Genomic DNA, 15,254 nt, shown 5'->3' with positions numbered 1-15,254 from the left:
AAAATCAGAACCACAAGTTCCCTGCATGCTAAGATCAGGATCCACCTGTCCTGAAAAAATGGAGCCAGTTGGCAACCAAGTCTCAGCTTGACTTATTTCATATAAATCTATGCTAATGTGTAGATTGCTGTTTAACCAAATGGCTGCATATTCTGCATATAAGGATGCCTCATGGAGAGCATCAATAATTAAAGCAGCCTATAACTGTTAGTAGGGAGACTGTCTCCAAAGTTAGTTACATCCCTTGTGTGGCTTTGTAAAGTTTATATCTCTGGAACAGAATTATAGAGCTCTATAATGTGCTTCTCCGACTCCTGAAGTTCCCTGAGGTTCAATGTAGAGCTTTGTAACACGCTGATAAAGCTCCTGAGATCCCCCTTGAATTAAACCATTTCTGGAAGTTCTCTAAGAACTGACCAGTACAGCCTGAGTGTTCATCTTTCTGGACTTGGCCGGAATATTTAAGCTTTTGCCATGTTCAGGAAGTAATTACAAGGAGGATCAAGAGTCTCTCGTTTCAGACACATGCAAAAAGACAGTGAATTTTGATTTTAGGTCAGAATTGTACATTTTGGCTTATTTTTAAAAAGATGTGAAAATAGGCAGAAAGTTGGCATAAACTGTTTTGTGTGCTCCCTGGGTCACTGTGCCTCCTCTTGCCCACTGCTGCTAGGTTTCTGCTTTATCCAGCATGGCCCAGCTCCTGAGGGCCCTGCTCAGCGCCTCAGAGAAAGCTGCTGGTGTGGCCCAGCTGTGCCGCCAGCAGGAGGCGCTCTTCCAGCTGCTCATCGAAGAGAAGAGTGGTGCGGACAAGAACAAGAAGTTTGTGCAGGACTTCAAGACGCTGGCGGATGTCGTCATCCAGGAGCTCATCCGACATGACATTGGGAAGAAGGTACCTTCATCCGTATTGGGTCAGGGCCAGCCAGCACTGGTGGGATTGATATACACTTTAGCTAAACCAATGAGCAGGGGTTCTGGTCTGACTTGGAAATAAATTGTTGATTGCATTTTGATAGGGGCTTTCTGTCCACTTTTTTTTTTTTTTTTTTTTTTCTTACTGCACGATCCTCTGAGAAGCCTGTGCTCTGCAGCAGCATACAAACTTAAAACCAGCAGAAAATATGTACAAAGTAATTGCACAGCTGCAGACACTCCCTATGTTAGCTTGCTGCCCCATGGGCCTCTTTAGAAAGGAGAGCCTGTCTAATGTCGTCCCCAAAAATTGTATTTCTTAGCGTCCAGTCAGATGAATCCAGAACAAGTGGGTTTATAGATGGAGATGGAGTAAACTGACGTCACAGTATATAACCCCCCTCAAATGACATCAGCATGCCAGTATTCTCCATCTCCAGCAGATGGTGGACGTGCATCTCCCCACTGGGGATTACTTTGATTTGATAAAAGGGGAAAAATAATTTGCCCCGCTCTCCTGTGGTGATACCATAAGGTCCCTCCCCCAGTTGAGAATTCCTGAGGTGATTTCTGTGGTCCCTCAGAGGTGTGCCTTGTTCTGGTAGCTGTTTTTTTCAGCCAGTGTGGACTTAGCTGCTTAAGTAACTGAAAGGCAGCGGGTGCAGGAAGCAGAGTGTGGTGGTGACGGCAAATGCCCCCCACCACACAGCCAGAGACTGTGTTCAACCAGGTAAGGCTGAGTTCCGGTATGTGTTTTTAATAAAACCAAAACAAAAAAACAGTGACGGTGAAGGAGAGTTCTGCTAGGGCTTCCTTTCTCCTGGTCTCCATGCTCGGCACGCCATTCTGATGTTTGTCCCGCTCCATGGGATGTCGAGGGATGCAGGCAGCCTGGCGGGTTGAGCAGCCTCCATTGACTAGGCCCCGCTCTTCGGTTTCCTGGTTGTGCACCGCAAGGTAGGCCTCAATGTCTTTTCGCATGCTTCTTAGGCTGTCCTCTGCAGGATTGTAGGTTTGGTGTGTGCATCTAGCTGTGCGTCCAGTTTTTTTTCTGGATGCCTAGTCGGGCTTTGTGCGTCCAGGCTCATGCTTCCTTGTGCATCCAAGTTAAAGCGTTTTTTGTGCACCTGTCCTTTGAGTGACACTTATTCTACGGACGCCCACGTGTCAAACGCCTAGAATTTTTGGACATTTATTTAAAAAAAACCAAAAAAAAAAAACCCCAGCTGGACGCATGCCTCTGGCTGCTGCTTAGGGCGTTGTCAACCATAATGGCATCTATTCCTAAGAAGCCTAAGTGCTTTTCCTTTTGCACTGCCTGTCATATTAGGGCATCTCAGCAAGGAGTGCCCACTAATTTGTGCCAGCACTGTTTGGAGGCTTAGGGATTTTGTCTCCTCCTGATTTCACTAAGCCTGGTTCTTCCCAGCCGGATGTAGGTCTGGGTAAAGATGGCTCAGATAGTATGCCTGCCCTTGGATCTCCCCTAAATGACTCCTCAGCAGGGGATGGTAGTTCAGTGAGTACGCCCCAGGTGTCTCCTGATTTGGATACTTCTACATTTTCCTGGGTATAATTTTTTCCAGCAGTTGCAATCCCTTTTTCAGGTACAGTCCTCAACCTGGTCTACTGTGCCCCTAGAGTAGAGGAGCAGGTAGGGACCTTGTCTAGACCTTTTTCTTAAGCGCAGGAGTGCTCCTAGAGCAACGGCGGATCCTCCTGATAGGGATCCGGATGGCACGGATGATGTCTATTCCCGCTTCTCCGGAGGATGGTGAAATTCCTCCAGGTCAAGAACAATGCTTATGGTTCTTTCATAGACATGAACTGCCAGCTCTGCTCTCCCAGACCTTAAACATGCTTGCGGTCCCTGGGACAGATTCCGTGTCTGAGCCAAAGAGAGATCCCATTTTGGTGTCCTTGCAATAAATCCTGTACCTTCTGGATCCAGCGGTAAGAGGGCACTTATGTTTTCCGAAGGTAGATGCAATTGTGTATGCAGTTTCCAAGCAGACCACTATTCTTGTGGAAGGAGAAGCGTCCTTGAAGGATACTCATGATAGAAAGACTGAGACTATCCTTAAGCAGGCATTTGAAGCAGTGGCAATGTCTGTGCAGATCGCTCCTTGTTCCCTCATGGCTCGCTCTTTGTTTGCTTCTCTCCCAGGAACTTGATGACTCTGGGGTGAATTCCGGGGCTGTTAATGGAACCAGCTGTGGCCTTCTTGGCTGATTCGGGCTGTGATTTGATCCACACCTCTGCCAAAGGGATGGCTTTGATAGCAACGGCTAGGCGCCAGTTATGGTTGAGAAATTGGTCAGCCGATGTGACCTCCAAGGCTAACCTCACCAAGTTGCCCTTTAATGTCTCGCCTTTATTTGGGAGCGAGTTGGAGAAACTGGCCAGTAAGTGGGGCAAATCTCCGGTTTGTTTGCCAGAGGATAAGAAGCAAACACAGCACCCCTTTAATATGAGGGGGTCATGCTAGAGGATCCAGGTGTGTTTGACCCTATAGAAGAGCAACTTTTCAGAGGACTCGGCCTTTCGGTAGGTCTCAGTCTTTTTGTCCCAGACAGCACAGAAGAGGTACAGGCTCAGGTAGTGGAACCTCCTCTCTTTATCAGAGGTGGGTCTAAATCACATTGGATGAATGGGTCCTGGAAGTGATGGAAGACAGATATGCGATGGAATTTCGCAGTGTTCCTCAGGATGTATTCATTGAGTTGCCTACCACTCCCTGCAGATTTTCTCTGCAGACACACATATAAGCTCTCACTTTCTCACCCCTCCCCAGGCTTACATTCTTATGCACACACAGACGCACATCCAGGTACCTTTGTCTGATCTTTGTATTTTTCTAATCAGTTGGTCCTGGTCTCTTTTTTTTTTTTTTTTTTCCTATTTTTTCCCTTGTCAATCATTTCCTAATTCCTGTTCAATGTCTTTCTTCTACTATTGTCTTCTTCCCTTCCACACACACTCAAGCTCTCACTCTCATATGCTCTCCCCCCCCCCCCCCCCCACACACACAAGCTCACATTCTCTGCAGACACACATACAAGCTCTCACTTTCTCACACCTCCCCAGGCTTACATTCATATGCACGCACGGACGCACATCCAGGCACCCACATACTCAAATCCAGACTCCCATTCTCACCCACACCCACACATTCAAGCCCGCGCACAGCTTCTGCTTCCTCCCCCTCCAAAGCAGGAAGATCAGTTGGCCTCTCCTGCTGCCACCGGCCTCCTGCTATCTTTTGGATGTACGGCCCACCAATCTTCCTGCTTGGGAGGGGGGGAGGAAGCGGAAGCTGTGTGCGGCGCTTCTGCTTCCTCCCCCCCCCCCCCCCCCCCCCCCAAAAATAGGAAGATCGGTGGGCCAAAGGCCACAGGATCGCTTCCCCATGTGTGCCATGCAAATACACAGAATGGCGCGCCGGCCCTGGGTCCTCCTCTTCGCCGCGCGGAGATAGATCCCGCGACGGCCTTGCAGGTCTGGTGCTCCACTTCTGGTTCTAGTTGGGTGGGCTTGGGTCCAAATTGGGTGGGCAGCTGCCCACCCGTGGCTTCGGCAATGCTCTGACCACAGTTGTTTTTGAAGAGAATACTGGCAAGCTGATGTCACTAGAGGGGGTTATATACTGTGATGTCAGTTTACTCAGTCTCCATCTGCTGGTAGGGGAGTATAAATCCACTTGTTTGGATTTATCTGATTGTCCTAAAGAAAAGGAAATTATCAGGTAAGTAGTAATTTCTCATTATCCATTCCTCCAGCTTCCTGGCTTCACTGCGCATGAATAAGAAATGCAAATCTTTCTGTGGCCTTCCAGGTGCTGGCATGCAGAGGCATTCTCTTCATCCACCACTCCCTCCACAATCCAAATTTTCCTCTGGGCACTGCAAGAGCTGGAATTTATTTCCAATGTTAACTTTTTTTTTTTTCCCACCTTTTTAAGTTTCCAGAGCTCCAGAATTTCATCGGTGGGGAGGAATCCAACAAATTTGAAAATGGCTTAGGTAGGTTCATGCTTACTACTTTCAGTGAGGGAAGATGAGATTCAGAATCATCGCAGGCAGAGCATAGGGAGTTCCAGAAGGCAAGATTTTCAAGCTGTTTAAACTAAAGCAGAAGTTTTAAATGGGGACATGAGAGAGAGAGAGAGCAGCTTCATGCAGGCAGACTGGAGGGACATGAGATCATACAGTACAGGAGCCCCACTGTTTGCTTTTGGTCTGAGATTCAGTGACTTTGAATTTGGGGGAGAAGTGGAGCCTCTCTTAGGATTGTTCACCCCGCTTGCCTAGGGGACAGAGGCTTAGTGAGCCTTTCAGCTGTAGTGCCAACGAGCTCTTTGTGATTAATGTTCTTAGCTGTGACCGTCTCTCTCTTGCTCTCTGTCTCTCAGGAGAGACTATCACCATGCGGGTGTGTCCAACACAGCAGGAGACAGCAGAGCTGCTCTGTAAGATTCTGGATCAGAACCAAAAAGCGGCTGAACTTCTGGCTGCCGCTGTACACCAGGAAATGGTGATCCAAGACCAGGAGCTGGACAGGGTGTCTATTGCTCTTCCCACAGACAGGCTGGGGATATGGATAGACCCTATAGGTAAGGAGGTTCATGGAGACAGCACAATGCAAGTACCAGAGTGCTGTGGAGAATTGTGGTATTTTTTTTTTCAAAAGCACCTTAAAAGTATCTTTTTAAATTTGGATAACTGTGCTGAAAGGTTAGAGAGCCCAAACCTTAACTGTGTGCACACATATGAACACCTGCAATCTTCTAGAATGGGGTGTATGAGATGACCACGCATCCAACTCTTACTATCCAGCGGCAGAGTAACTTTAGTAAAGTTTGGAGACATCACAATTTTCGCCAGCCTTTTTAACACAAGACATTATTTTATTTCTCCCCCCCCCCCCCCCCCCCCCCCCTCTAGTCTGGAAGAGACCGATGCTGAAAGTATGAAACAGGAAGTGATGTCATAGCACATGACTAGTTTTTTCCCAGGTCTGCTGCTCTCACATTTTGCTGATGGGTTTTGTAGGGTTGGGCAGCAGCCTGTATGCTCCCCATGGCTGCAAGGAAGTTTGGCATCTAGGAGCAAAAATGTCATGATTGGGCAGGTCCATGATACAGAAGACGATCTGAGCTGATTTAGTTAAATTTGGTTTCCTTTTCTACTGGTATTTGACAGCTTTTCTTTGTTGTGATCAACTGTCTTGAATTTTCCCATCTTTGTAACCTTGCTGGTTCTCGGAGTGTTTGCCCCCTCCCCTGCTTCCAGACTGGTTTTTAGTGCCCCATATGTGTTTCTTTTTTTTTTTTTCCCCCTTCCTTTTATTTTTGCTCCAGTGTGCTTCTTGGGCTGGCAGTCCTGTGCTGGTGCAGAATTGCCATTTTCTCTCGAGCTGGAGCCGGATCTGTTTGAAAACCCTGCCATTTTTGTGCTACCTGCAAGTGATGGCTCCATTTCTGTGTTTTGGGTTCCCTCATCTCTTAGAGGTAGCCTGCTACTAGTGGAAGCATGGATTTTTTTTTTTTCTTCTGCTAAGCAGTTTTGAAACTACTGAGAAATTGTGAGCACTTATTTTTGATTGGCTCCTTGTCATAAAGGTTTCATCAGAGTAATTTTCACCACCACCATGATGTTCACAGGCTCACAAAGTGTGGCTTTTTTTTTTTTTTTTTGGAATGGCCCTAAAAGCAAATGTTTCTTAGCATTCAGACAGGTGAGTCCAGAACCAGTGGGTTATACACTTCTACCAGCAGATGGAGAATGGAGCTAAGCTGATGTCATGATATATACACCCCCGCACTGATATCAGCCTGCCAATATTCTCAGTCTCCAGAGGATGGTGGATGTGCATCTTCCCTACTGGGGTTTGCTTAAAAAAAAATAAAAAATTTCAAAGGAGAACAGAAGAACTATTTGCCCCACTCTCCTGTGGTGAATCCTTTATGGTCCCGCCCTCAGTTGAGAATCCCTGAGGTGATTTATTTGGATCCTTCCCTCAGACGAGTGCCTTGGTCTAATAGCTGGTTTTTTTAGTCTGCGTGGATTAGCTTAAAAACAGCTGAAAGCAAGTGGGTGCAGGAGACCATGCGCAGTAGTGTTGGTCCTTACCCTCTCCCCCCGCAGCTGGAGACCAATCTTGTACTCATCTGGGATGGACTGAGCTCAGGTAAAGGGGTAACTATATAAAAAAAAGGGGGGGGGTGATTTAAGTAGGGATTCCTCTCCCCCGCTTTCTGTGCTAGGCGCACCGATCCCACGGTCATTGTCCCCTCCAGGGGAACTTAGGGAACATGAGCAGCATGGCGGGTTGAGCAGCCTTTTTTTTTTGGCTAGGCCCCGCTCTTAGGATAGTCTTGTTTGCCCCATGGTAAGCCGCAGTGGTGTTCTTGCGTGTTTTTTTTTTTCTGCGCACAAGACTGCCCTCTTTAGTTCCATCAGGTTGTGCCCCTAGTTAGGCATATAGGAGCGCCGACCGGGCACATAATTGTGCACGCATACGCACACATTTATTTGTGCACACTATCTGAGCATCCTGGTGGGAGCTCAGTTTGTGTGCTTATCAAGGCACAATATTGAGTGCCTGAATTTGGGCATCTAGACTTTTGCAGTGTGAACACAGCTGAGCGCACGGTTATCAAATGCCTGGTAGGGCGTATTGACAGAATGGCGCCCATTGCAAAGAAGCCTAAGCGCCTTATCCTATGTGTTGCTTGTCATATTTTGAGCATCCCAATCTGGCGTTCCCTCTAACTTGTCAGTGCTGTTGGAGGCTCAGGGAGAATTGTCTCCATCTGATTTTTACTAAGTCTGGTTCAACCCAGCTTGGTGTGGGAATGGAGAAAGAGCTGCCAGAGGTGTCGCCTGCTTTTGGGCTCCCCTAACTGGTTTGTCAGTAGGGGGAAGTTACTTCAATGGGTGCAGGTCTGATGTGCCCTGATTTTGGTATGGATCCCCTCTGTCTTTTCTTGTAGAAATTTTTTTCAAGGACTGCGGTTTTTTCTTCAGGCGCAGTCCCGGCCCCGACCAGTCTTGACAAGTCAGGTTTGCAGGCTGCAGATTCCCACATGCCTGGTGCTGTGAATAAGCGACTGACTTAAGCCTAGATCTGCTGTGGGCCTCCCCGACGGGGACCCAGATGGCACGGCTGATGAAGTCTATCCTTCCTCCCTGGAAGATGGGGAAATTCCTCCAGGTGTGGAGCTGTATAGAACTATGTTGCATTTCTTTCATAGAGATGAGGTACCGGCTGTGATTTTTCCCAGACATTGAAGGTGCTGGGAGTTCTGGGGACTGAATCTGTCTGAGCCAAAGAGATCCCATTTTGATTTCTTTAGGTAAAGCCTCTTGTTTCTTCCCTATTATAGAGGCTATTCAAGAATAGATCTTGACTGGAGCACCCCAGAAAGCTAATTTTAAAGGGGAATGAGTTTTGGAAGGACTGTACCTCCTGGATCCAGTTTCGAGAGAACAATTGCACTTTCTGAAGGTGGATGTGCTTGTGTGTGCTGTTACCAAGCGGACGACTATTCCTGTAGAAGGGGGGTAGCGGCCTTGAAGGATGCACAGGATAGGAGAATTGAGGCTCTCCTGAAACAAGCTTTTGAAGCAATAGCAATGAATTTGAAGATAGCTTCCATTTGTTCCCTGGTGGCTCACTCTTGTTTTGATCTCCCTCAGGATGTCAAGAGGCATATCTTGAGGTATTTGGAGGCTTCTAAACATCTCAGGAAGACAGAGCGCCTGTTTACTTCCACCATGGAGAACAAACGGGGCGAGCCGGTGTAGTGGGCTACAATAGCCTGCTGAATTAAGGAGATAGTCATGGCTGCATATGTGGATACTGGCAAGCCATTACCTAGTCAGATTAGGGCTCAGGCAGTGTCATGGGCGGAGGTTAGATTGCTGTCTCCCGTCAACCTTTGCCGAGCTGCAACATGGTCTTCTTTACATACCTTTTCCAGCAATATTGCTTGGATGTGCAGGCCCGGGAGGATGCAGTCTTCGCACGTGCAGTTTTGACTGGACCACAGGCAGCTTTCCGCCCAGTTCAGGAGTAGCTTTGGTACATCCCACTGGTTCTGGATTCACCTGTCTGAACGCTAAGAGAGGAGAAATTACTACTTACCTGATAATTTCCTTTTGTTTAGCACAGACAGGTAAATTCCCACCCTTGGCTACCGAATGGTTGTGCTATGGTCATGCTGCATGTTCCAGAGTACTGGTGTCAATCCGCTCCCTAGACTAGTGTTATTGCATACAATGTCTGAGCTCAGTGATTTCCTGTTAGCTGAGTGCTGTAGTGGTTGTCTGTTAATAATCAAATTTTGTTAAGTTTGTCCATAGTTGGCTTTTGCAGCCTTTCACCGCGAGGCAGCCATATGGAGGGCCTCATGACACCTGCCTCACAGCACGCCAAAGCCTGTTTAGGCCTGCGGCTTGTGCCAGATGCTCCTAGATTTGAATGCCCTTTACAGTGAATGTGCCTTGGGAAGTGAAGGAACCTCCGAGGATGCTGTGGGAGGCTAGAGAAGGACCTGATCCATGGAGCCTGCGTTAGAGGTCCCCCCAGGGGCGGGCTGGCTGGAGGCATGGAGGTGCTTTCAGAGGCACGTAAAAAAAAAAATGCTCCCGAAGGAGGGATATCTCTCCTCCTCTTTCCCCTGTGGGGCTTCTTCTGGGGCGGGAGGATCCGGATGAGTCTGATACCACGGAATAGCTGGATTTTTCTCTGGATTTTGTTCTGTTGATGCACATGATATTCTTGGCCAGGTGTGGAGCCGTGGAAAAGCGGCCCTGGGGAGGAAAACCGCAGGGGCCTGCAAAAAGGGCCACGGTGGTCCTGGCAGGAGGATCAGGAGGTCTTCTGCATCTCTTGGGACTGATTAGGTCCTCTGGATCAGGGGACCTGGCAGAGGCTGGGGAATATTCTGATCAGGAGGATCTGTTTGAGCCTGGTGGTGATTCAGGGGATGACCTTGGGATCTGGAAGCACTGGATGGTATGGTGGACCCAGGCGACATACCGGTAATCGAGGGGGATGTCTCGAGGGTTGTCCAGTTGTTTCGCTAGGAGGAATTGAGGCCTCTTATCTCTCATGTCTTGGATGAACTGGGTTTAAAGGTTACTCGGGAAGATTCAGACACGGTGGATGTGGACCCAGTGTAGGATGGCCTGCGGGGTCCGCTAGAGGCTTTCCGTTGCCCAGGAAGCTGTTGGCTCGGATACTCCGAAGGCTGGCTTGAAAATCAGCAGAGCAATGACTGAGGACACTTTGGCACCTAAGGCTGCCTAAGGTGGATGTGGCATTGTTAGCAGTCACAAAGAAGACCATTATCCCGGTAGAGGGTTCAGCTGTGTTGAACGATGTGCAGGACTGCAAGTTGGAGTACCAGTTGAAGAGGATTTTTGAAGTGTTGGCCTTCAGCCTCCAGGTGGTGATTTGTGGTAGTCTGAGGCACTAGGTGCAGAAGACACAGGAGAAGGATGCTTTGTCAGAGCATTCTAAGCAGACAGCTTGGCTGGAAGTTGGGGTGGCCTGTGTGGCATTTGCACTTTATGAATTAGTCCACACATCGGCGAGGATTATGGTTTTAGTGGTGGCAGCTAGAGGGCTGCTATGGCTGCATAACTGATCTGCAGATGTGTGGTCTAAATCCCAGCTGTGCAATCTCTCTCTTTTAGGAGGAAGTTACTATTTGGTGAGGATATAGAGCAATTGATGAAGACCCTGGTGGGACTCCAAGGGGAACAAGTTGCTGGAGGATAAGAAGGCTGTCAGGAAGACGTTTCGGCCATGGGCCCGTTTTTGGGATATGAGATTTTTCAGCCAGGCAAGATGACCTCGAATGCAGGGCAGAAGCAGGCCACTGGTTGACAGACGTCCTTTCAGGGTTCCCATAGGACTTCCAGGAAAGAGGCCGGTGGCAGTAAGAATTTGCAATGAAGTCAGGTTGGTTCACTCTTCTGTTGACGCTGTAGGTGGAAGATTTTCCCTATTTTACGAGGAGTGGATTCTAGAGGTGATAAGAGGTTACGCCTTAGACTTTTCACGTCCAGTATGGGATGTCTTCTTGGCGTCTCTGTGTAGCTTGAGCCAAGTGAGAGGTAGTATGGAACACTTTGCTACACTTACAAAGCCTGGAAGCTATTGTACTGGTTCTGCCTTCGGAAAGGGGAAATGAAAGGTACTTGTTTTATTTTGTGGTTCCGGATGGAGACGTGGACAGTAATCGCTGCAGTTTGGAAATTTCTAGCAGCCCTAGATCTATCAGAGGCCTATTTGCATATCCTATTTGGCTGGTGTACCAGAAGTTTTGAGGTTCATGGTACTAAGGCATCATTTTCAGTTTCAGGCCCTTCTCTTTGTGTTGTCCACAGCTCCATGTATGTTCACAAAGGTGATGGCGGCTGTGCTAAGGTGGGAAGGGATTCTGGTTCTCTCTTATCTGGATGACTGGCTAGAGCAAGCAAAGTCTGAAGGGGAATGTTGCCAGGTGGTGTATGAAATGATGATGGAGTTAGTCACTTGAGTGGGGGGATAAACTTGGACAAAAGTCTTCTGGTGCTGATCCAGTTGTTGAACTATCTGGGAGCACGTTTCAGTACCCGGATGGGTAGAGTCTTCTTTATCCTGGAGAGAATCACAAAAATTCAGGTTCAGATAGGATGTTTCTTGAGAATGCCAGTTCTATGCCAGATGGGTTCTATGGCATCTATGCTGGATTTGGGGCTGTGGGCTTTGCCTATCTTCGATTCCCCTCCAGCAGGCTCTACTGTCCCGTTCAAGTCCGCTGTCAGAGGAGTAACAGCGACCTTTACTGCTGCAGGGGAATCGAGAACCAGTCTCTCGCGGTGGCTGTCTCGTCTCATTCTGGAGTAGGGGGTGGATCTGGAGTCTCCAGATTGGGTAGTGATGAACACAGATCCCAGCCTTAGTGGTTGGGGTGTGGTCTGTCTTGGACAGACGGCTCAAGGTGATCACCCTCGGATACAGCCTGGTCTATCAATCATTTGGAAACAGGGGCAGTTTGCAGGGCATTGGTATTTTTCCTTCCTCAGGGCGTATGGTAATAGTTTTCTCAGACAATGCTACGATGGTGGCATATATCAATCAGCAGGGTTGCACGAAGAGTCATGCCGTGGCTCAGGAGGTCCAAGAGTTTTGTGTGTTGCTTTTTTTTTTGGTCTGGACAGAGCAGCATTTGGAGGGGTTAGCAGCTTCACATGTGGCCAGAGTGAACAATGTGCAAGCGGACGATCTCAGCAGACGGCAGTTGGATCCAGGGGAATGGAAGTAGTCAATGGAGGCCTTCGACCTGATTTGGGTTCTCTGGGACAGCCCAACTGGATCTGATTGCTGTGCAGTGTTGTGGGTAGGTTTTTTTTTTTTTCGTTTTTTTTAAGTTGCAGAAGAGAGGTCAGAATCGAGGGATTAGAAGCTCTTCTTCTGTGACTGGCAGGATTCCTGCTGTATGTCTTTCCTCCATGGCTGTTAATAGGCCACTTGTTGAGATGCTTCAAGAGACATCCGGGTCAGGTGTTTCTAATGGCGCTGGAGTGGCTGTAGCATCCATAGTTTGCAGATCTGATTCATCTGGCAATAGACTGGCCTCTCAGATTGGCTCACTTCTGGATCTATTAAGACAAGGTCCTATCTTCTTCAATCGGGTGGGTCACTTTTGTCTCGCGGCTTGGCTTTTGAGAGGCAACTCTTAAGGTGAAAAAGTTACTCAGAGTTGGTTATTACCAACTTGCTTTGGGCCAGAGGCTGTCCATGACTATGGTTTATGTCCGGGTGTGAAGGTGTTTGGAGGAAGACCTAGATCCATTACTAGTAGGGATAACTTTTTTTTTTTTTTGTAAGGGTCGAGCTTTTGCGGCCGCTGGTGTGCAGTGTGTCCGGCATGGAGTTTGACCTTAGTTCTTTGAGTGAATTGCGGAAGGAGTCTCTAAAGGACCTCACCCTGAAGGTGGTTTTTCTGGTGGCGATTTGCTCAGCCAGAAGGATTTCGGAGCTGCGGGCTTTGTCCTATAGAGAGCCATTTTTGAGAATTAAGAATAATTGAGTGTCTTTTTGTGCATGGTGCTCTCATTCCTACCCAAGGCGGTTTCCTCTCTTCACCTCATCAGATGGTGGAGCTTCTTGCGTTTCCGAATTGGTCTTCAGAAGTGCCAGAAACAAGGGAACTGCATTGGTTGGATGTTCGTTGGGTGCTGTTGTAATATCTTGAGGTCAGATCATCTGTTTGTATTGTTTGGCGAGCCAAAGAAGGGATGTAAAGGCTGCTAAGGGCACTGTTGCTCGTTGGTTGAAGGAAGCTGCTATTTCGGCTTATCTTTGCAAGGGCAGAGAGATTCCAGAGGGGCTGCGAGCGCATTCTACTAGGGCGCAGTTGGATTCTTGGGCTGAGTATCAGTTGGTGTTGTCACACGAGATTTATCAGGTGCCTATGTGGCCTTCGTTGCACACTTTCTCCCAGCACCTGAATATCCAACTAGTAATGCCAAGAGAATGTTTTGAGAGCGGGTCTTTTGCATGCCCGCCCAGCATGGAGGTTCTTTTGGTACATCCCACTTGTCTGGACTAATTTGGGGTAAGGAAAGGAAAATTGGTTCTTACTGCTCATTTTCATTCCTGAAGTACCACAGATCAGTCCAGGACCCTACCCCTGATTTATGAGACTGATTTGACTTGTGCTGATTTTTTTTTTTTTTTCTGGAGCATTCATTAGGTATATAATCAGACTAAAAAGGGTTTTCAGTTTTGGTTGTTCCATGGGATTCATGTAAGAGTTCCAGTTCAGGGAGCTCCAACCCTTGGTCTTGATGTTTGACTTGGGTACAGGTCAATATTGAGGGACTGCAGGTGGCATGCTTGAATATGTGGCAGTGCTTCAAAGCTCTCTGAATCCATCCGCTGGTAGGGATGCAAAACCCACTTGTCTGGACTAATCTGTGGTACTTCAGGACTGAAAATGAGCAGGTAAGAACCAATTTTCCTATAGCAGGTCAGCTGGAGGATCTGGGTTATAGCCCTGTGTCAGGTCATGAGTTCCTCAGGCATTGTACAGAGGTGGTACCTAGCGGCTGATTGGAGAGGTCTGTTTAAAAAAACAAAACCCAAAACCTCAGTGCATGACCACTGACCAAGGAATGCCTTCTGCAGGACTGAACTAAGTGAAGTGAGACGGGATATAAAACCAGTGAAAAATCTCCAGATCATTTGTAAATGAAGCCTCGGGTTGCTCTAGCCCAAAAGGCTGGTTCTGCTTGAGCTGGAAGGCCAAAGGAACAGAAACAGCCGGTCCCCAAATCAAGGTATTAAGGGGAGTTGTGCAACAGCTGATAATCTTGTCTTGTTCCTCCAGAGGTATTTTAGTGATAGCTTCACTAGACAGGATGAGGAGTTGTTTGAGAAGTTAATTCAAGAAGTCTTATTCCCTTACATAGCTCTGTTTTGTGGATATTAGTTACTAAAAAAAAAGAATATATTTCATATTTTTTGATAGTATTGTTTTGAGGAACGGTGATGTTTCTACATTTCCATTGTGGCACTGCATAAAGAGTGAATCAGGCAGCTAGCTTGTTGCAATTTCCAGTTCAGTTTTTGTCTCCACGTTTCTGTTTATATGTTTTAACAACCCAATTGTTACAGTCAACGTGTGTTTATCTTGTTTCAAAATTCGAGGTTTGTGCATGCTTGACAGTACTTGTTTAATTCGGTAGTTCTGCACTCAGTTGATAATTTAGGTCTTTATATACTACAAATGCCTGTTGCATCTGGCTACTAGCTCTTCTGTCCTGGTCCTGCCCACAGTATTAAATAATTGGTAAGAGTTGCTGTCAAATTATGATTGTGGATTTCAGCAAAGCTTTTGAAATAGTTTCACATAGGAGGCTTGTGAATTAAATGAGAAGCTCTGAGTGGGCCCCAAGGTGGTGGTGTGGATTACAAACTGGTTGACTGATAAGAGTGTAATGGTAAATGGAACCTATTCTGAAGCGAGATCAGTTTTAAGTGGAGTGCCACAGGGATCAGTATTGGGACCAGTTCTGTTCAGTATCTTTATTAGCCACATTGCGGAAGAGAGAGAATGTAAAGTTTGCGGATGATACTAAGATCTGCAGCAGAGTGGACACACTTGAAGGAGTAGAGAGAATGAAAAGTGATTTAAGAAAGCTTGATGAGTGGTCGAATATTTGGCAGCTGAGATTCAATGCCAAGAAATGCAGAGTCGCGCATCTAGGTTGCGATAATCCAGTAAGAGCTGTATGTGATGGCGGGGTGAAAGACTAATGTGTGCAGACCCAGAGAG

General features: G+C 47.4%; 1 protein-coding gene across 1 annotated transcript in view; it reads left to right on the top strand.

Annotated features, from left to right (window-relative positions):
- LOC115087501 (inositol polyphosphate 1-phosphatase-like) overlaps positions 1-15,254 on the top strand; it is a 46,155-nt gene that overhangs the window by 7,496 nt on the left and 23,405 nt on the right. The window contains exons 2-4 of the mRNA XM_029594787.1: positions 674-895; positions 4,878-4,938; positions 5,328-5,528. Of these exons, the coding sequence (XP_029450647.1) occupies positions 692-895; positions 4,878-4,938; positions 5,328-5,528 (466 nt within the window). The 5' untranslated portion in view covers positions 674-691. The remainder of the gene's footprint in view (positions 1-673; positions 896-4,877; positions 4,939-5,327; positions 5,529-15,254) is intronic.

The sequence above is a fragment of the Rhinatrema bivittatum genome, chromosome 3 (assembly GCF_901001135.1).
Source record: "Rhinatrema bivittatum chromosome 3, aRhiBiv1.1, whole genome shotgun sequence".
Lineage (NCBI taxonomy): Eukaryota > Metazoa > Chordata > Amphibia > Gymnophiona > Rhinatrematidae > Rhinatrema > Rhinatrema bivittatum.
The sequence above is the reverse complement of the archived record's forward strand: the minus strand, read 5'-3'. Positions and strand labels throughout refer to the sequence as shown.